General features: G+C 47.2%; 1 protein-coding gene across 1 annotated transcript in view; it reads right to left on the bottom strand.

Annotated features, from left to right (window-relative positions):
* Nucleotides 1-20,732, bottom strand: part of LOC144115051 (nose resistant to fluoxetine protein 6-like) — a 77,576-nt gene extending 56,844 nt beyond the window's left edge. Inside the window, exons 1-2 of the mRNA XM_077649181.1 lie at nt 20,175-20,732; nt 2,004-2,212 (exon numbers count right to left, since the gene is read on the bottom strand). Coding sequence (XP_077505307.1) covers nt 2,004-2,212; nt 20,175-20,427 — 462 coding nt within the window. The 5' untranslated portion in view covers nt 20,428-20,732. The remainder of the gene's footprint in view (nt 1-2,003; nt 2,213-20,174) is intronic.
* Nucleotides 20,733-20,936: the final 204 nt, after the last annotated feature.

Below are 20,936 nucleotides of genomic sequence, written 5' to 3'. Positions count from 1 at the left end.
GCGGTGCCGATTGCAGCGCTATAACACTGCCCAGCGAGAAGAGCAAGCAGTTTTGGGTAGTACTCTTAGTACTTTTCCGCGCCACCTTCAGGCGCTTATTGGCGTGAGCCTCCGCGCTCTGTCGAAGGCGCACGTGCCGTGCGTCAGCTATCTGGGCTACGCCGAAAGAAGCTAGGCAATGAATGTTGTCGGCCAAACGCGGGTATCTCATCGCGCAGAATGTGTTCTCGCGTTTGCAGCGGCCCAAGCGGCTGACAAAAGCAGTTTTGAGTCACCAAATGGAACAATTGCAGAGCCACCTTGGCAGCGCAGGTTCCCCATAGCGTTCGCACCTGTTTTGACGTTGCATGTTATTGCGTGTCGCACTGCTGCAAAGCAGAACACGTAACTAAGCGCCCGTGTACATCTGCTTAACAACGAATGTATGGGTGAGCACCAAAGCCTGCTTGCTCCAAGCTCTTCGGTGCCTACATATGATATGAGGAAAAGTGGAAGATGTGTAGCAAACTATGTATGTTAATGAACGAAGTTGATCCACGGGCACGTTCAAGTTTCGTCGTATACATCCCTGAGCATTTGATGACTAATCGGGATCCTAATATTCAAGGACGCTTTCGCGATCTGTCATTTTATAAACAGTTTTCTTGTATTGTGAATCTTTAGGGAAAGCGATAAGAGCTGCTGCATAAACATTGTCCAGGAGCCGGCATCGCTTGTAGTGTGCCAGTATTAATTTCTTCTGATTAATTCGCTTCGTTATTTTTCAGCGGTTTAATATTGCAGCTGTATGAAGTCGGCCAATTCATTGCTGAATTGTAGTAAGCCTGATCCTCATTCGAAACAGTAACGAGCGATACGTGCAAGCTCTTCCCGTCTGACGTCATCCTTTACCACATTGCGCAAATGTTCTGAAAACTTGGATGCGATGATGCAAAAAGAGGGAATTAAAATCGCTGCTTGAAGCATGGTGCCTTTCCGTACGTTTCAGAATTGGTAACTTTCGCTGGCTGCACACGATAGATTGTAAGAAGGTGATTTATGGACCCAATGACTGCAAGAAGCCCGTAGTGTTTAAGGACCATGACATGTCAAGCACCGCCTTACGATGATAATAAGGCTTCATGCACAGACGGTGGTAAGTCGTATCCTCCTTTCGCATACGCCCTCAGTTTACGTAAAATTGGCGCTTTCAGACCTGCAGCTGACGAAACCGCACGAAAAGCGTTGATTTGAGAATTGCATGGCCCTCACTTGCGGTTTAACAAAATGGTTAGAACGTAAATGTTTGTGATTGACCGGCTCCCCGCTCAATTTGCGCCGCCTTTCAGAAAGGAGGAAATGGATGAGGCTAAAGTTGTCAACAAGCCGTTATTATGTGTGAATGGGTGTCTAAATTCGTACTACGATGATTTAGAGGGAGGACATTGTTTTTTAATGAATCTAGGTGCAGGTGTGTTGCCGGCCTAGCGGTTTCCAAATCAAAGAAACCTTAAAATCATTTCCGTCAAGCGAAGTCAATTTTCTTTGCCAATATATGAGCCCACTTAACGAGGCCTGCGCGGTTTTATAGGCAGAGATGCTATTCTAAATTGGCTGCCCACCCTATATAGAGTTAGTGAAAGTCGATTTTGTACATGGCACGATGTCATCTCCTGGATCGCTGAACGTGCCCCTGTGGCTTCTATCACGAACCATTAAGTCAAGCATAGTACATAATGCAACGCTGAGGGCAAGCCAAATAAATGGTGCACTTAGAATCCGACCCTTACACTAGAGGATCCATACGTCTTCGACTTTACTTGCTTTGGCCACGTGTGTGAACACTGGCATTGAGGTCATGGTCTAATTTAGCGACCTACAGCCTTCTCTGGTGATGAGGCATCACTCGTATAAAACTATGTAAAGTAACGCAAATATACGCAACAATTATTGCACTGGATCCGAATGTCCTGACAAAGACTGTACGTAAGTAGTTGAGGCATTTGAATGCACCTAGTGCTCACCGTAAGCTCCCCAATCTCGTGGAAGCGTTTGATGAAGGTCTCGAAGTAGGCTTTCGGCAGCTTGTAGAACAGCGAGCAGTATTGGCCTTTGAAGTCCAGCTCGCCGTCGGCCAGGTATGCCCGCGCGCGAAGACACTGGTCGTAGCCACCCATAGCCACGTACGTGCCTTCCAGGGCATTGCTGGAGAACATGGCGTTGGACATGACCACTGCGCCAAAAAATGAGAGCCTGTCATTCACACTGATGCGCCGTGACAATGAGCTGGTCACGTTTGAATGAGATCATGGCTGTATAAAACGCTTAATAAAACTATATAAACCGGCGAACACCTTCAATATGTTCCACAGAGGAAGCTGGGACCACTAAGACAGACAGCGATCCGTAAACGAAAATACTAAATTCAAAGAGAGCCGCCGCGGTGGCCGAGTGGTTACGGCGCTCGGCTGCTGACCCGAAAAACGCGGGTTCGATTCCGGCCGCGGCGGTCGAATTTCGATGGAGGCGAAATTCTAGAGGCCCGTGTACTGTGCGATGTTAGTGCACGTTAAAGAACCCCAGGTGGTCGAAATTTCCGGAGCCCTTCACTACGGCGTCTCTCATAGCCTGAGTCACTTTGGGACGTTAAACCCCCCATAAACCATAAACCAAAATAAATTCAAAGAGCTTTTTACTCAGAGACCGACCAGGTGGTGATTGCGAGCATATCACTGGGTTTCAGCGCGCGCGCTTACGCACGCACGCACGCACGCAGCACGCACGCCCTCATCTATTAATTCTGTGACCATTTAAAGGAGAGACACGAATGTAATGAACAGATCGCCGATCCAAAGGCAGGATCACATTGGGTCTTTTGGAACTCACATTGGAACACACTGGGCACTTCTCGTTGTTCTTCCACAGTTTTATTTTAAGTAAAAATAAGCAAATGCGGTCTGTTTCTCGCATTCCGTAAGCCGTATAGGTTTATTTTTCGTTAAAATGCGGTTGTTGCTGTTGATATTTTATCAACACAGCAGAAAAAAAGTGCGTTCTTTTTTTGAACTAGTTCACAGTGCATGGTTGTGAAACTTAGCCTCACAACGGCAGCGTCTTGTGCGCTCCTGCATTCTACAATCAACCACTTGGCAAACGCCCGTCCGCGGAAAGCGCTCGCGGGGGGTTCCCCCCCCCCCCCCCCCCCCCCGACGGACGCGCGTCTGAGCTGATTTTATGCAAAGTAGCGTCGCGTTGAGCAGCTTGTTTGCAGCATTGGAGCATTGATTATTCCGTGATCGTGCGGACTCGTCTTACACTTGAAGGCCTCAATGTTTTTCCTATTTGTTGTAATCCCACTGACGTCTGCTCTGACCCTGAGGAACGGCTGCGTGACACAGAATGCTGCGCGCTGCCGCAGCGGTCTTCGATGTGGAAATTGCAACCACGAAAATATGCTGCGTGCCCTTGGAGACCAACCAGCTCCGTGTACCCTATCATAAAGTCGCAGCACCCGGAACCTTGTCGGGCGGCAAAGAACAGGCCAGCCATAAGCGGTTCGCGCAGTCCCGTGCCTCGCCAGCATTGGTCTCGCCGCGGGCGCCACCGCCAACGTTTTGTTCGCTTTCTAGCAGCTGGTAGCGTGAGCTACACGTCGTTCTCTCTCTCTCTACCTGGCCGTATAGCGAAGGAGGACAGCGGGAATCGAAGCGTGACCGCTAAAGACCGAACGCACTCGTGATAACTGGCTTGAGGCGCTGATTAAAAGAGTCTATTGAGCAGGCGCAGGCTAGTTTAGGGCCCAGAGCGATTACTTTGACGACGTTCAGGGCAAGGTTGGAAATCACGTCTCTCTTCGCTTGATTATTTCTACCTTCTTTTTACGATCCTGAGAAGCAGATTATAGATCCGTGGGTTCAAGCTGCGCACCCTGTGAGCTCTGGGGGCGTAGTGCTAGAAATCACCGATGCATACCGTAATCCATTTGTCGTCACCGCCTTCCGCGTAGCACGGTTTCTGATAGTCACTGAGCGCGCAATAGGCGGTCAAGGCAGAACGACGGTCGACCAACTCGTCCGCTAATTTGATCCTCTCCCAGCGATTCTGTGCTGGTGTTGCTACGATAGGACATAAAGGAAACCAGCGGCTAGTACAGAATAGGGTCGATCGTGCGTAGTTGATCCTTTTGTGCCGCGAACTTCTATTCCATTCATTCGACTGCTCGCTCTACCGTTCAGCTGCCTCTATGTGATTTGGTTTGATTTGATTTATTTATTTCCACAAACAAGGGGCACAAAACTTAGGGGGGGGGGGGGGGGGAAGAAAGCTGCTCAGAGGCATCTTGATTGATCCCAATATTTTATTATTAAGCTTGCGTGTGTTTTAACGATACTTGATACAAGAAAACCCTTTCATTTTCGAGATTGAGCAATGTTAAAGCGAATAGTCTGCTCAAGTCCATCATTAGACATCCGAATATTTATAGTGATGGAGTTGTAAGGGCGCCAGTGGAAATAATCTGTAAGGTGAGCCGGCTGTGAACATTGCAAGCCTGTAACGCATGTTACGTGCTTGAAATGCTCATGAACACTTGTCGTGAAAGCAGGCACGCTAACACGAACATAACAAAGTTGGTGGTCAGCGCTTCTGCCTGCATGACTTATGCGTATTTTATTTTATACGCACGTGTGTTGGATACCACGAAGCACATTTATTTGGTTTAAGGCATCGCTCAGCTTGCAAATAAATTCTCCTTTTAGTACACAGGAGGATGCTTATGCTTGTTTTTTCGAACACGGCTCACCAAGCTGAGTGCCAGTCTGAAAAAACAAACAAAAAGCTGCCATAGCATCGCAAAACGAGAAACGACGATAAGGATAAATTCGAAATTTAATCAATAATATGCCCATGTGGTTGTTCTACTATGAAAAAAATTCCTACACTCTGTTGGGAACTCCAGAAAATTGTTTCGTGCAATCAGTTCTCTTTTACAAGTTGTTACGAATACATGTTATAGAAAACCGCAATGCGAAACCTTGGTTTCGGAAACAAAATTATTTCTGTAGCTTTTACTTTTGTAACAATCCTGGTGTTCACACGGCGATTGGCTTTATTTTTCTTTTGGTTGCGTCTCTGGGGTTCTTTGGAGTAAGTTCACGACAAATCTTGCAAGCGATCCTACAAAAGTTCATGGTACGTTGTTGCGACGAATAAAAGAACAGCTAGAGGTCATTCATGTGCCGCTTACCTTTGTTGTCAACGTGACATGAGCTATTTATTTGCGAGATTACCCCGCCTCGTATGACAACAGAGAAAGTTCAAGCTGAGGTAATTTCGGCAACCAAACGACCTGAAAGAATAAGCCGGTCTTTTTGTAGAGAGTGGAAAAACTTCTACGGAAGTCTCACTTTCACGCTGTAAACTCAGCGTTTCCTGTCTAGACGCGGCTGAATTAGGCACGCAGCGGTATCAACACGAGTTTGCATCCGCGCGTGTAACCTTGTCGGTTCGCACTTTGTTCACGCTGAAAGAAAAAAGGAGAAACAAGTGGTTGTCTGAAATGAGTTCATCACTCTATGTATCACCACATCGATCTGGCGTGTAGAGTCTGCGCCGCTAGACTAGACTATATTTTAGTGTATAGTTACATACTCACCGAAAGAATTTGCAGAATTTGTGTGAAAAATCTTGCAATCTTCGGAAAAACATATCGCATGTTAATAACAATCTCTCTTGCGCAATTTTGTTAAGCGAACCTTTGCATACTGCAATATTCAAGCTTTATCACCTGCCATGTAGCGACGAGTAAGCGCTGTAGCTCTTCTTGGACAGGTAGGCTAAGCTTGAACATCAAAACGAATGCTCGCTAGCGATATCTATTGTGGGAAATGATGAACTTCCAGTCCGGCAGCTTCTCCAAGTCCCTTGGAAATGGATCTACGAATTTGGCAAGAGCGTCATCATGACTTAATTGCCTTGCGGCCCGGAGCAAGGTACAGAACGAGATTAACTTGCTACTAGTAGGCGGCGATTTTTACCTTGCTCTTGGTTCACGAAAAGAATAGAGTTCAGCTATGGGTGAACTAAGAGGAAGACACTGCCTGTTTAAAAGCGCTGCTCTGTACTTCGACATAAGATTATGTACCCCAGAGTTGAAAATTTGCAGTGGGACACAACTTATGAACAGCTTCGCCTGGTCAGTGGGGGTTTAAATTGACCTGCATTAATTCGTGTTTTCCTGCCAGCTTACACTTGTCTAAAAAAACAAAACAAAAGCATTCTTGTCAACAGAAATAGTGCCACTGCATTCTTCAATCGATCTAGCAACTTCAAAAATCACAGAAGCTGTTCTGACAACATGTGAATAAAGCATTATCTGTTTGTTCACTTCGTCAAAAACATAATAAAAAGAATAAAATTCATAACGGAGGAACAGCGGATGATATTGACGAGGCGGAATTGCGGTTCAAATTATTATTCTGATGTTGTAACATGGTGCAGATATTTTCACAACATTCTTCAGATCTGTATGAGCTTCGTCAAATCCACTCACGTCCACAAACATCTTGACTTGCGGTGACAGTGATTTCACTTCGTTTCCAAAAGTTAGTCGCCTTCACGTTGTTTAAAACGGCGAATTCAGCGCTTGCTGCAAGAAAATTCAAACCATTCAGCGCTTGAAATTCGCATCGCTCGCGTCCTTGAGTTGTCTAAACCCATCCCGGCTGCTTCACCCTGGAGGAGAGAGCGAGGAAGACGTAAAAAGTCATGAGGCCAGCGATTCCGTGCTGCTAGCACTCTCGCAGGCGCCCTTGGAGGACAGCTTAGTTCGCCCTCACGGCGGCACGAATGAGGTCCGTGAAAAATGACGCCCCTTCACGGCGTAACGAGCTGCGATGCCTTTCGTGGCACTCGCGGCGCCTCGTTGAGGCAGGCGGCTAAGCTGAGGCCGGAATTGGCTTCTCCGATTTGCGTGCGCCATTCTCCCAGCGCGCGAAGGCCGCCATCGTCAGATGGAACGCGAGATTTCCGCATCGTGCTTTGTTTCCTCCAGTGGAACGAATTATGGCAGAGCTTGAAACAATGAGCACGCTCAAGTCGCTTCCTTTGCAATTATCTTTAGCTGGAAGTGTCTGTACCGACTGCCCCCGTAGGAGAGAAAAAAAAGAGGAGACAAATAAAAGCTGAGGCCGAACGTCACCTCAGCGTGAAGCTTAGCGTTTGCCGTATATTCCACGTCAGCCTAATCTTGAATTAGGATCGTCGCGCATTCGCAGACTCCTTAAAGCTGCACTTAACGTGAGTGCCCATTTTTATTTCTCTCGGAAGCATTCGTTGTCTCTTGGAGATTATGCGCGAACTGCAGTTTCCCGTGCTTTGTGATCCCCTTGTGGTGTATAATTATATGGTGAGGCGGCGACAACTAAAGGTGACGTCACTTATAGTCTAGGGGGCTCATTTATGTCAAGCATATTTATGTTGAAACCAGTACCTATTTAGGTACCGGGCCATTTCCAGGAGCTTTCTTTTCGTATTGTTCTTCTGATGCTCCCAGCCTGATCTTATCCCGCGCCAAGTGCGTCTACATTTTCATTCGCGAATTTCCTTACATCGTAACGCAAATTGAAATAGTCGTATATAAAATGACGTCAAACGCGAATTGATGTCGGTATAGTAAAATGAAAGCAAGAAGCTAGCTTGGTCACGATGTTTTATGAGTGGAGAATGAGTGGTAGTTTAGTAGAGCGACAAAGTAGGCACTAAGGGAAGAGAGATGTATGCGGGGCTTGCAGGAGAAAGTTATCTAAATTATATTACAGGGTGCGGCGGTGTAAAAATAAGAGCCACATATTACTTCCAGAGAGTACATACAGCCACAGAATTCAGAATTAGCCATTCACATTGACACATCAATGCGAAAGTGTATCAGGTAAGTCTGAAATGTTTTGTGCAAAAGCAGCTAAATCGCTTTCACCTGTTGCCTTCAATAGTGACGTGCATTTTAGCTTACGCCGAGCACTTTTTAAGAGTACTACGGACAACAAGCGCAATGACAGACACGAGTACTAGATGGACGAATGCACGTCACTCGGTCTACCCTATTGCACATTGACGGGGTCGTATAGCCGTTACGTATCGCGCACGCAGCCAGGATTCTGACACACACAAAGGGTCTTTTTTCGTACGCAGCACCGCGCGATTACCCAGCTTGTAACGCAGTCTTTATGCTTTCGATGAAAGCGTATGAAAATAAAGATGTGGAGATTATTTGGATAGGTTAGGGATAAGTATGATTAGTTACCGAAAAAAAAAAAACGAAAAGCCCTATTCGCAGACACACGGGGGAACTTGTGCTACGTTGTCACAGTGGTCGCATTGGACTTAAGACGTACGAATTAGAAGTCAGCCTCTGCTGCCTTCTGCGCTGACAATGTGCCGACCAAATTTCGTTTAATCTTTCTTGTAACGATATCGAGCGTTCCTGATACAACGAAGCCAGCGCAACGGACTCAGGTCTTCTGAATGAATACTTTTTACGTTGCCGTACAGGATGCCCGTAAATTTAGTCCTTCCTTCCATCGCTTTTCTGATGCCCTTCTCGGGAGATTATAACCATTAGCCTGTGTGAATTCATTACATAAGTCAAGGATAAAGAATGAACGGTCGGAAAGCATAACCTGAAATGGGAACTCCGAATGCCACATGTACCTCTAGCTTCTAGATTAGGCGTTAATGAGAGAGCGTGCATACATGCGGGAATGCTTGAGATCCCTGCGACGTCACAAACTCTTGTGTAGCTTTCGTGATGTTAACTTTTTCTCTTTTGTGAAAAACAAAGGGAAGGAAGGCTCTGCGTGCTAAAGTAAGGGACATCACTCGCAGCCGAAAGCAGTGAAGGAAAAATTGTAGTTAGCCTTTGTTTGCGTGGGTGTGTATGCATAAATGGTTGTGTACGTCATGTTCTCTCCTTTTCCGACGTGGACCGAATTTGGAAGGTGTTTCGTGTTGAAATGTTGCCAGGCCGCCCAGAAAAGTGCAGACTAAACGGTTAAGAGCTTAATCACTAATAATTCTGGCGTCAAATTCATGTTGGCATCGTGTAATTCGCAGAAAAAAACTTAAGTCACTGGGCTCGCGATGTATATGGGGACTAAATTTGTATATTTTGCGTCTTGTACCCTCAAGGTGGTAGATGAATCCTAAGCGCTTGCAATTCTTTTCCACCTCTTGATTAATTCCCGAGAATTTCCTCAATTCTGTTTACGGCTCTATGTATTCTTCCCTGTAGCAGCCTGAAAAAACTCGCAGTTTCAGAAACTAATAAAAATTGTTGATTTGCTAATAAAGCCAAATGCAACATTGATTCACTTCAAATTCTGCTCTCGAGGCTGCAAAAAAAAATATCTGTGCGGATTCCTGTCCTCCACAAAGGATTTAGAAGACCACAGCAGGCTTCTCGCAGAAGGTTAAAAACTAATATGAGCTGCTGCAAGCGTTCGACTTGTGATACAGGTGAGAGGGTATCTAGCTCCCACGATGTTTATTTAATGCGAAGACCGGAAAAGACGGCAGTAAAGCATCGTGGGAAACCAAATTAACACCGGACAAGGTTTATAAAAAGCTTTCCATTTGTGTGGCTACCAAGCCTGCACTGGAAAGTAAAGCTTGCACTTTCAAATGCGTAGGCGCAGAGTTAGTCTGCAGTATAAATCCTTTGGGAGGGTTGGCATTTCATGGCCGGATGTAAATATGCATCATAGACATTGATAAAGCATTTTTTTTTCTTTTCGCGGAAGGGCTTCGTTCTACCGACTGTACGAAGCCAGAAAAAAAAAATGGGTCGCGTCCTTGAGTGGAAATGATCTTGCCGACGCAGAAGACTAATTGGCCCGAATGACCCTGTACAGGTGTTCATTCCATTCTCGATACCAGATGTTAACTCACGCCTTTGCGAAGTTATACGCTGCGCCATGGTGGGCAGAACCAAACTACTGGCATAGCCGCTTCTCCAGGCTTGCTCCCAACACGTCGTTTGGACGGCCGCTTGTACTGCAGCGACACCATAGCAGTATTAAACACAGATCACGACTGGGCGTGGCACATTTCTGGAGTCACGTGGCCTCCTCCGACGTGCGCACTCTCCGCACTGCGATTTGAGCCAGCTCCCCGAAACGGTAGACTATTATATAGTTTGCGTTCAATGCGAACGCGAAACAGGGTATGCTTGCTACTGCTCTGTCCTTTCTGGGCGATCGACTGCTGAACTGGGTCGTCACACTGGGCCATAGAGTGAACTCTGAATATACTTTCCGAGCCATACATCCACTGCATGCTCCCTATGTGGTGACCCCCACGCCACACTCTCCCATATCCTTTTCGGCTGCCCTGCTGACCCTCCCCCGCGGGGACAGCACGCCATCTCGAGCTGGGAGGACTGGGAGGTCCTGCTCATGTCTGCAGACCCGACATCGCAGCTTGCTGCGGTGACTCGGGCTGCCGACGTCATGTCCCGGCATGACCTACTTGATGCAGTGCGGGACCGCGCAGTGGCCCAGGGACCCAGCTGGGTCTGTCTGTCTGTCTGTCTGTCTGTCTGTCTGTCTGTCTGTCTGTCTGTCTGTCTGTCTGTCTGTCTGTCTGTCTGTCTGTCTGTCTGTCTGTCTGTCTGTCTGTCTGTCTGTCTGTCTGTCTGTCTGTCTGTCTGTCTGTCTGTCTGTCTGTCTGTCTGTCTGTCTGTCTGTCTGTCTGTCTGTCTGTCTGTCTGTCTGTCTGTCTGTCTGTCTGTCTGTCTGTCTGTCTGTCTGTCTGTCTGTCTGTCTGTCTGTCTGTCTGTCTGTCTGTCTGTCTGTCTGTCTGTCTGTCTGTCTGTCTGTCTGTCTGTCTGTCTGTCTGTCTGTCTGTCTGTCTGTCTGTCTGTCTGTCTGTCTGTCTGTCTGTCTGTCTGTCTGTCTGTCTGTCTGTCTGTCTGTCTGTCTGTCTGTCTGTCTGTCTGTCTGTCTGTCTGTCTGTCTGTCTGTCTGTCTGTCTGTCTGTCTGTCTGTCTGTCTGTCTGTCTGTCTGTCTGTCTGTCTGTCTGTCTGTCTGTCTGTCTGTCTGTCTGTCTGTCTGTCTGTCTGTCTGTCTGTCTGTCTCTCCGAGCCACCCAGTCTTTACTGGGCTTACGACGCAGCGAATGACTTGTCGAGTCAGTTGCGAAAGGGCCCACGAACATTCAGCCCCTGCTACATACTCGCCACCTGTGCCCACCTTCTGCCTCGCTTCATCGCCGCCCAACATGACCTTCCTTTCTTCCTTCCCCAGCTTTTCACATACAGTAGCAGGCTATAGCGATTCACTTCAGGCAAACCTCTCTGCCTGTTCTTTCATACAGATATCTCTCTTTCTCTTAAATTTTGCGTTCAAAACTTTAGAGTCGAAAAATGGGAAAAGTGTTGATGTATATACAGGTACTTATGTGTTTGAGAAAAACGGCATAAAGGAAAACGTGTTCGTGAGCGGCGTTCAAGATGCATTATGATTGTTGCTCAGCAGTATTATTTCCTCACTTTGAGTATGGTTCAACTCAACAATACCTGTTGTTTTTACAGAAGTATCTCTCAGTTTACGCGCGTGAGCGCGTTTTCGAAATGTAATGTATTTTGTTGTCTTGTCTTTTGGAAGAGTAGGCATGATGAGCCAGTAGTTTCGGCAGTCACATTTATTTAAAAGCTAATAGTTTTTTTGTCCTTTCTGCAAGGAAAAAACCAAACAACACATTAGGTATACTGAGATAAAAAGTCAACTGAAAACACGTTTTGGCGGGCTAGTTGGTTAAGCATCTTGAACAAACAGCGCGAACAAAGACGAGCACAAAAGACAAGAAAGCGAACGACACGGCGCTGTGTCGTTCGCTTTCTTGTCTTTTGTGCTCGTCTTTGTTCGCGCTGTTTGTTCAAGTCAACTGAAAGACCACGCACGGCCGACCCATTTTATGCACCTTTCATGAGCTACTGAGGGGCCCTCTTATCGCTGTAAAAATGAACACAAAAATCCACAAGGACAACTAACGACGTCTTCCTCAAAATTATGACACCGGGACCACCCAAGCCATCAACTGACCAACTTCAGCCAGTGTATGAACGATGATAGCAACCTTGCGTCATGGAAATACGCTTGAAAACATGCGCAGCGGTGACCAAAAATAATGGCGCCCCCTCCCACTGCTCAATCTTAGGCTGAATTTGTGCGCGACATGACAACGCTGCATCGCTATTTTGTTATTTATGTAAGCGTACCTAACGTTTTTTTTTACCATAAGTAACAAATTGCAACAGCAGAACTCTTACTAGATGGGGCGCAAATTGGGTTGCTTTAACAGATGGAGGGTCACATTATTTTTCTCACGAGCGCGCTTTCATTTTTTGTTATGGCTGTTCTTCATGGCAGCGAAACGAGCCAGGCGGGATTCTGGGACCCCAGGTAAATATCTATATTTAATGCCTTATCAGTGGCTGTCATAAATACTCGCATCGCTCGATCTCGATCTGCTCGCCTTTCTTTCGTCAAATGCTGCTTTTTTTGTTATACCAGGAATTAGACGCTGTTTTTGCCAGTAAGGCTACGTTTTAAGCAAGGTTTTAAATCTATTATTCATCGCCGCGTTTTCCTTCTTCCCTATCAGGCGTTGCTTAACACGCAAATTTTCGCTTCGAGAAGTCCATTTGGTTTCTGTCTCTCGAAGCGGCATTACTTTGTTGTTTTGTGGCGAAGACAAACATTTAGCTATCGCGCAGTCATGCAATATCTTTTCTCCACGGCCACACCTGGAACAACACTTTTCCTAACGCAGCTGCGCCTTAACGATCCTTACTAACGAAGTCCGATCGTTCGGGCATCTTCTTGGTGTACAAACGCATTAATGAAGCAGTCTGCATATTAAGTCAAATGGATGTCGTGACGCACCACTTGTTTTTCACCCTATGCCGTAGCGCTCTTTTCGAGATTGTGTCATGCGCCCCCTGGCAGATGGGTGTGCGCGCCGAACCAGGAACGTCGTTTCCAGTTTTGGCACGCGTCCATCGCCTTTTGCGCGTCTTCTAATTGGCGGGTCCTTTAAAAATGCAACAACTTTTGGGCCCACTTTAGGTACAGCTATTCATACAGTATAACAATGGAGGGCGAAGAATACACGTGGACACGCGATCGTGGAGCTGGTAAGCAGACATTCCGTTGAAAAGAATAGAATTTAAGTTTTTGAGGCAAGTCGCCTTACTGTTATTATTAAACGCTATTACTCTTTTTGCTGCCATAGAATGCAAACAGAAACGCTAATGACCTGCGCTGGTGATGTTCATACCTATGTATCTATGAGAAATAATTTCTTCATGAAAACAACTTGATGAGTTCAAAATAATTACCTTCGTAGGGTGATCCCTCGAACGTAAAAAGTTGTCTTCCAATTTCTGGCGCGCCGTTCGGCATGTAGCCGTACTCGTGTAAAGTATATACGCAGGCATCCGAAAAATTTCCATGAAACCGGTTTTAGACCGTGAATCGCCTTACAGAGCGCAAACTGTGGCTGGCAGAAAACACAACGATTATGACCACAGAGAACTGTTTGTTCTGGCCACGTGCCGTCTTTCGAATTTATATTTATTCACTCTTTCTCGACTCAGTGGAACAAAGTTTCTCTAATGTGGCTCGGAGCCGCCGCGGTGGCTGAGTGGTTACGGCGCTCGGCTGCCGGCCCGAAAGACGCGGGTTTGATTCCCGCCGCGGCGGTAGAATTTCGATGTAGGCGAAATTCTAAAGGCCCGTGTACTGTGCGATGTCAGCGCACGTTAAAGAACCCCAGGTGGTCGAAATTTCCGGAGCCCTTCACTACGGCGTCTCTCATAGCCTGAGTCGCTTTGGGACGTTAAACCTCCATAAACCATAAACCACATTGTGGCTCGATCCGCTAGGTGCTCAATCCTCATGAGTCCTTTTCATGGTTTTCTATGTACGTTCTGTCCAGCCCTTGCGCACCGGCTTTCCACACAGTAAAAAAAAAAGTGATATAAGTAAAACGCGCTTGTAGGCTAGTTGGTTCATGTCATGAGGAAGGTAAAACTGCGTAGTAAGACGGGACAGAAAAGAGACACGAAGAAACGGTACCTCGGTGGTGCCGTCTTTATAGTTGTCTTCATTTTGTTCCCATCTTTGTGAGTAGTTTTAGATGCCAAGAATCTAAGGCTTGCGTCGCTACGTTGCTGTACAGATTAAGATCCGAAAAAAAAAAAGCGGCTACTTAAATGGCGTAGTTTATTCTAAAAGGGCGCTTTGCTCGTTGGAAACCCGGAGCTTTTTGTTTGCAGTAGGCGTCGTGTGAAGGAAAGTTATCCCCTTGACACACTCATAACACATTGGGGAACCGGATATATGCTCTAAGAGGCCGCCACGTTGCTACTTCAAGCTCATGGGCCTCACGGCAAAGAGCCACATCATACTAGTTGAAATCGCTGCTGGATTAATGAACCTGAAATTGGTTATCGACGGTAATGATGTCTTCTTCCCTGAACCTAATTTTGGCTGCCTGGTTGGAGGGCACATTCGCTCCGTTGGCGATATTCGTTGTTGAAAGTTGACGACGAACTGTGGCATTCTCGAGGAAAACTCGATAACGCCAACACTAGCAGACACGTCGTGGCATCAGTTCCAGGCCCTGGTTGCTGTAAACCATTTGCTATCAGTTTAGCGGTTGGTTCTTCGAATAACCGCCGACTGCAAAAATGAATGAACGAATCACGCAAAGATGGGCGTAATTACTTGGCCCCCAGCCTTACGCTGGTAAACAAAGTAGATACATAGCTTAGCTCAGCACCCAGAACCATTTTTGGCTCGCTGTGGAGTAAAGACGACCTAACACAGAAAGGCAGCGAGTGAACACGCAAATAAAGACGCAATAAACAAAACAGCAAATTAATGCATGTTGTATAACTAGAGCCTTGTCAAATAACGACGTGGTTATAAGGCGCTGAAATGTGACGAGGGCTTCTTCAAACTAACTTTAATGGTTAATGCCCTGCAATGTATGTGCGCCCGAGAGACGCACGCCATTAATGGCGCGTAATTAATTCAAGTTGAGCTTTTGTGCTCGGTGTGCAGTGCTAATGACTACGTGCCTGAAGCACGCTTGGATGCTTGTAATGCGAGGTTTCTTTTCTGTAATCTCGTAAGAGCGCGGAATCCCTCTCCAGCGTCGTGAACTGGGGCTGAGATCTCTCTTCCGCGTCCACTCTGCCGTCCATTGTTAGAGAAAAGCAAGTGTCATTTCCCTAAGGGCAAAGGACTGGCGCTGCGGCATGCGTGAATCATCTTCGGCGTTAGACCACACTTCAAGACGGTAAGTATATCAAGAAACGCAATTTATCAACTTTTGCGAGGTATGCATTAATGCAGCATAATATCTTAGTTGTGAAATTACATGCGCATGTGCAGAGCGTGGGGTCTAACGCCTCAGGATATTTAAGGGCATCCCTTGAACAACAACAGAAAATACGCCTTGGCTTTCTCTGTTCAAGGCAAGAGAGCATTTAAAAAAAAAATTGGCGGTGGTTTAGCTCTGGTTAAACCTGGAGTGACGCGATAGCTGCAGCTGGCCGAGTGGAACTTGGTCACGTGACCAACCACGTGACGAACCACGTGATCAGCCACGGCGCCGCGCCGCCGGCAGCTGCTCCGCCCCACGTGACCAACCACGTGACAGCGACCGTAATACTACCGTACTGCAGCTATCGCTACAAATAATATAAGTTAGTGCGAGCAATTATTTACGAACGGGCAAAATTCCGGATATACGAGTAACCGATCCTATGAACTGCGCTCGAAGTGCCTGCTAGCATCGCAACCGATTCTGTAGAGCCGGAAGTGAAGGCGGTGTGAGCGATCTGGCCTAATAATTACTTCTAGAACTTTCGGGTGCAAAAGCGAAATGGCATACAGATGCATGCTGCACTGCTCTCTCTGCAGCGGTATCGCATGTATTTATGTCCAAAAGAAAGTAATGACTCCCATGCAGCCTTTCTATTCAGCCAAAATACTGTTATGGACAGCTCTATTCTTGTTTTCATAACGAGCTTTCAATAGGTCTTTGAAGATAATCATTTTAAAGTTTTGTAGCGCCCGTATTTCTTCCTACTACCGTGTGCACAGTACGAATAGAAAGTTCCGCATGTCAAACCTGAGCGCGTTTGCAAACAATACGATACAGTAATGAACGCGGCAACTAATTACTCCAGGACCGGAGCAGCGTAACGTAGCGGCAAAACAAAACACCTGAAAAGCAAGGAAAAAGAATTTGGGGGCACTCAAAAACCGGCTTAAGGGTATGGCTTTTCAGCGTCATACCCTTAAGGCGTTTTTTGCGTCGTACCCTGAAGGCGCTGAATGCACCTTAAGGGTCCCTTCAGCGGCCTAGGGCCCTCTTTGCATATCACTGCGCAGACACGGACGCTATTCCTTATTTTATGTTATTTTTTCATATTTTATTAACGCGACATCGTGAAGGCTCCCGTTCTGCAAAAATTGCGGCGTCGTCGGCGTCGGTGCTGTGAGAGAAACATCCCTGGTGACGTCACGTGACCTTGTGACGTCACCACAACCTTCCCTCCGGCTTGCGGGCAAACTGACCACCGTGGCAGGTGGCAGTTAAATTGATGATTGGTTGAGAGGGGTTGCTCGGGGAGACCAACCTAGGTCGCACAACGCCCACCGCTGGGAGTACCTGCCATCGCAGTGCAGTGGCGCATCGCTTAACTGCTGCCCCACTGCGCCAGGAGGGGCATTGAGGACTCCCAGGAATGTATGAATGTAAGGTAGAAAATGACCAATTCTGCATATATGGGCATTAACCGATTACGCTACCACGCCATACCCTTAAGGCGGAGCTTAAATATCCTTTCCCGTTTATTTATTTTTATATCTTATTGTTTACAACAATGCGCACAAGCTCTCGCTTTGACCATGTGGAACGAACGTTCCTCGGTGCTCGAGGGCTAGCTCGCCCGGCTCACGACCCCGGGGACTGCGCCTCGAGTCCCGTATCGACAGTTTTTTTCTTTTCAGCGTAATTGATTTTTATTTCTCGACAGGCGCGCTATGTAATGGTGGTGGAATGACCACACGACCCTGTAGACCAATGCGGAATTGTGTAGTGACGTCATCACTTTTGTACTGTGTGATCGTAATGGGGTGTTTGAATTACCCGCGCGACGTCGTGTGGTTGTGACGCCATGGCGCTCTCGATCAATCCCGATTTTCTCGACATGCCAACAGGGGCTTCGGCGCTTTCTCCACTGAACTGGACCCCTAACGCTATCGCGTTAAAAATTTCAATTAGAGAAACAAAAGAAATGTCGCAGTGCACCGAACACCGGTGTTGTAACGCTAATTCAAGAATTCATTTATCCTTATGAATTCACCTCCATGATAGCCGCCGTGGTGTCTCAGTGGTTACGGCGCTCGGCTGCTGACCCGAAAGACGCGGGTGCGATCCCGGCCGCTGCGGTCGCATTTAAATGAAGGCGAAATGCTAGAGGCCAGTGTTCTGTGCGATGTCAGTGCGCATTAAAGAACCCCAGGTGGTCTAAATTATCCGGAGCCCTCCGGAGCTTGCATAGCTTTGGGACTTTAAACCCCATAAAGCAAGCCCTAAGCCATCATCTGCATGATAAATGGCATTGACTAAAGAAACGCTATAATCTCTACACTCATATATACTGTACTATAGGTGTAATGGCTCTACTGACGCTGACATAAGCGACGCCGATTAATGAACCCTGTGAAGTGTCCGACATGGCGTTAATTTAACAATTGCAGCACTGTGCAAAGCAGCGCCATCATTCGAATAAGCCTCCACTTTTCAAAGATGTTTTCGCTGTCTAGGTGGACTGCCTTTATTTTTTTCGGCCACGGAAAGCTCCTGACGCAGCTATGCTCCCACGCCGCCAATGCTGAACATTCAGGCGTTGTTTATCCGGCTGCACAAAGTGCAGCTCAATGCTAACTGAGTGGGAGCCCAATTCTTAGCGTGTTTTACATAGCCCCTATATTTTTCCAAATACTCCCGATCAAGCCGGATTTACCGTAGCCTTAACATTAAGCCATACTTAGCTCGTTCTGATAATTTCTAATACAGTTTATTTCTCGCGCACAATTGAACAATATATCTTAATCCTTGGAATAATAAGGTGTCTCCCATTAAGCTCATGCATTCCGGTCAGAAATTAATGCCGCATGATTTTATTGTGTTTTTGTTGTGTTTACAGTGTATTGCATCATTTTATTTCATGCTACTGAAACTTTGACATATTCTGCGTTACCATTTTATTTTCATTTCTTGTGCTCTGCCGTATTTCATATCGGTTTCATTTTTATTGTTTGTTGTTTATGCATTAAGTTTATTGATGATTAGTTTGCCCTACTACAGCTATAGCCTCATATAGGGCCTGTAATATGTATAAATAAACAGCTAAAATAAAGAAAATTATTGCACCGCAATTGGCAATTAAAACTGAACAGTTTACGGGATTCTCCCCCTTTTTTTTTCAGCTTGAGGCATCTAAGAACAAAACCATGTCCCAAGGCATCCACACACCCCGCTCATAGTTGTGGTAAAGGGAAAACCTAGGCTGTTGACGTAAGGTTATAATTATGAAGGCGTTTAGCTTCAAATATTTCATGCTAGCCACGTACGGGCAGCACTCTCTTTTCTGTACGCTCCGACCGCAGCGGTGGCCAAGTGGTTGAGCATCCGCCTCGTATGCGGGAGGTGCGGGGTTCGATCCCCAGTGCCGCCGGGTACCCACCGGTGATACAATGGGTACAAGCTTTCCCCTGGTCTGGTGCTCGGCTTATTTAGGGTGAAATGCTTGGGAAATGGGTCTCTGACCCCACCTTGAGAAAAAAAAAATACCTTGTGACATGGCGCTCTTTCGCCATAGCTGCTCTTGCGCCATAAAATCCATAATCATCATTTTCTGTACGCTCCTTTCGCAACCCGTCACGCGTGGTATACCACGCGGTACTTCAGCCGCAGTTCTCACTGCCTCTTTCGGACACGCTCAAGCGCGCAAAATGAGCCCGTTTTGGTCTGTTCACGTGAAACTGGAATTGCTCGGCAGGGTTTAGACGGGTAAAACTTCAGCCGCCCGCGCCGCTTCAAGTAGCAATGCTGAACATGCGATAGCTATAGTAATAGTACTTCTTTCCCTTTGTGGTCACCCGTGTACAATTAAGAAAACGTGCGAGTTTCCATCTGAGCCCCGGCCACTTGCTTCGTCCAAATACTTACGTACGAAGACCTACCGCGGTGATTCAGTGGTTGCCGCGTTCTGCTGCTGATCCGAAGGTCGCGGGATCGAATCCTGGCAGCGGCGACCGCATTTTGGTAGCAGTAAATTACAAAAGCGCCGCTCGGCTGTGCGATATGAGTGCGTGTCAAAGAACCCAACGTGGTCGAAATTAATGCGGATCATTTTATTGTGGCGTCCCTTACAGCCCATGTTCAGCTTCGGGACATTGAACTCCTATCCATGCCAACTTACGCACAAAAGGCGCGTACCGTTCTCTCAACGTTCAGCATTAGCGCGCATTAACTAGCCACGGGCATAGTAGGCTCTAGTTCGACATAGTGGCTAGCGCACAAGGTAGACGTTTGTCCTGTCTGAATTCTTTTTGTGTACGTATACCTTGTGCGCTAGCCACTATGCCCAATTATAGCAACCAACTAGCCCAATTAAGATAAGAGCCTGGAAGTAGGCTCTAGAACAATGCAAACTAATGCGTCTGTTAGGTTTGGTCAGTCCGCGAATGCCATTTGTTAACTTCGACGGAATAGGTTGGCTCGACAGAACGCATCGATCAACGACAAGTTCTGCTGTGTCGGTGCGAAGTAAGGAGACGCACGGAGCGAGAAAGGACACCTTTGGCTGCCCGTTCTTACTCCTACGCGCTCTGAATTTTCGCCTCTTCATCCACAGGCTTCTCAACAAGATGCGGACAATTCTGGGTCCACATACATGATAAACAAAAAGCACAAGTAAGTACATGGAAACTCAAGAGCCACGCCTTTTACGAGAAAGTAGCGGGTGGGCTGTATGGGGCAGGCTAGCAGCCTTAATCTTAGTTGCATGCCCTAGCAGAGTCAACTACCAAAGAAGGGAGTCGGCGTTACTCACTTCTGTACGCCCATCCCTTTTGCTGCCGGAGTGCCGAGAATGTCTTGAGGAGGCTCGTAGAACAGTCCACGGAGAGCTCAGGGCTTGTCACTAGCTCCGAGACGATGGGGAAAAACTTTTTGATCACAACCTGAGCGATATCTCGGAGGTCAGCCTCATAGCTCCTCGTGGCACTTTCCTCAGCGGCGGCTCCGAGCACCAGAGCGGTGCACAGCAGCGCCGCAAAAGTGCTCCTTTTCGTCAGTGAAGACATGTTTACACCTGAGGCGGACAAGACATTCGCGTCTGCGGCAGAAATGGAAACTATTCTAAGATAATACTGGACAGTGCACTATGAACTGGGCTCTCGTGGACCACCCAGGAACGCCGTCTCTCACGGACTGATGTGCCACCGGCACGCGTCGACTCGCAAACGCGTGCGGATTACCGCGACAGGAGCATGACTTTCGGCCTGGCCTTTACGCGGATGTCAGGGAGCGGATAGGTAACACGTTCCCGTGTACCCTCCCTTTCCAAAGTGTCCGCTTTCGCACGCGTGCGCCCTCGGCTTAATTGGCTCTAGTTGGCCTCACGACTTAGCGGAGAGTCTGTTTTACAGCGTCCGGCTGTCGAGAGAGTTTATTCCGAGCATAGCGGGCGCCAGGCAGTATCCGCTACGCGGAGCGGACGCAAACCCGCTTTCACCCCATAGGAACTGGCTGCGCGCAAAAATGCTTCGAAGAGCGCTTTTTCTGCGCTGATACGGTCAAGCTCGATCAGTTG

Source organism: Amblyomma americanum, chromosome 1, assembly GCF_052857255.1.
Source record: "Amblyomma americanum isolate KBUSLIRL-KWMA chromosome 1, ASM5285725v1, whole genome shotgun sequence".
Taxonomy (NCBI): Eukaryota; Metazoa; Arthropoda; class Arachnida; order Ixodida; family Ixodidae; genus Amblyomma; species Amblyomma americanum.
This window is presented reverse-complemented; position numbering and strand designations above follow the sequence as displayed.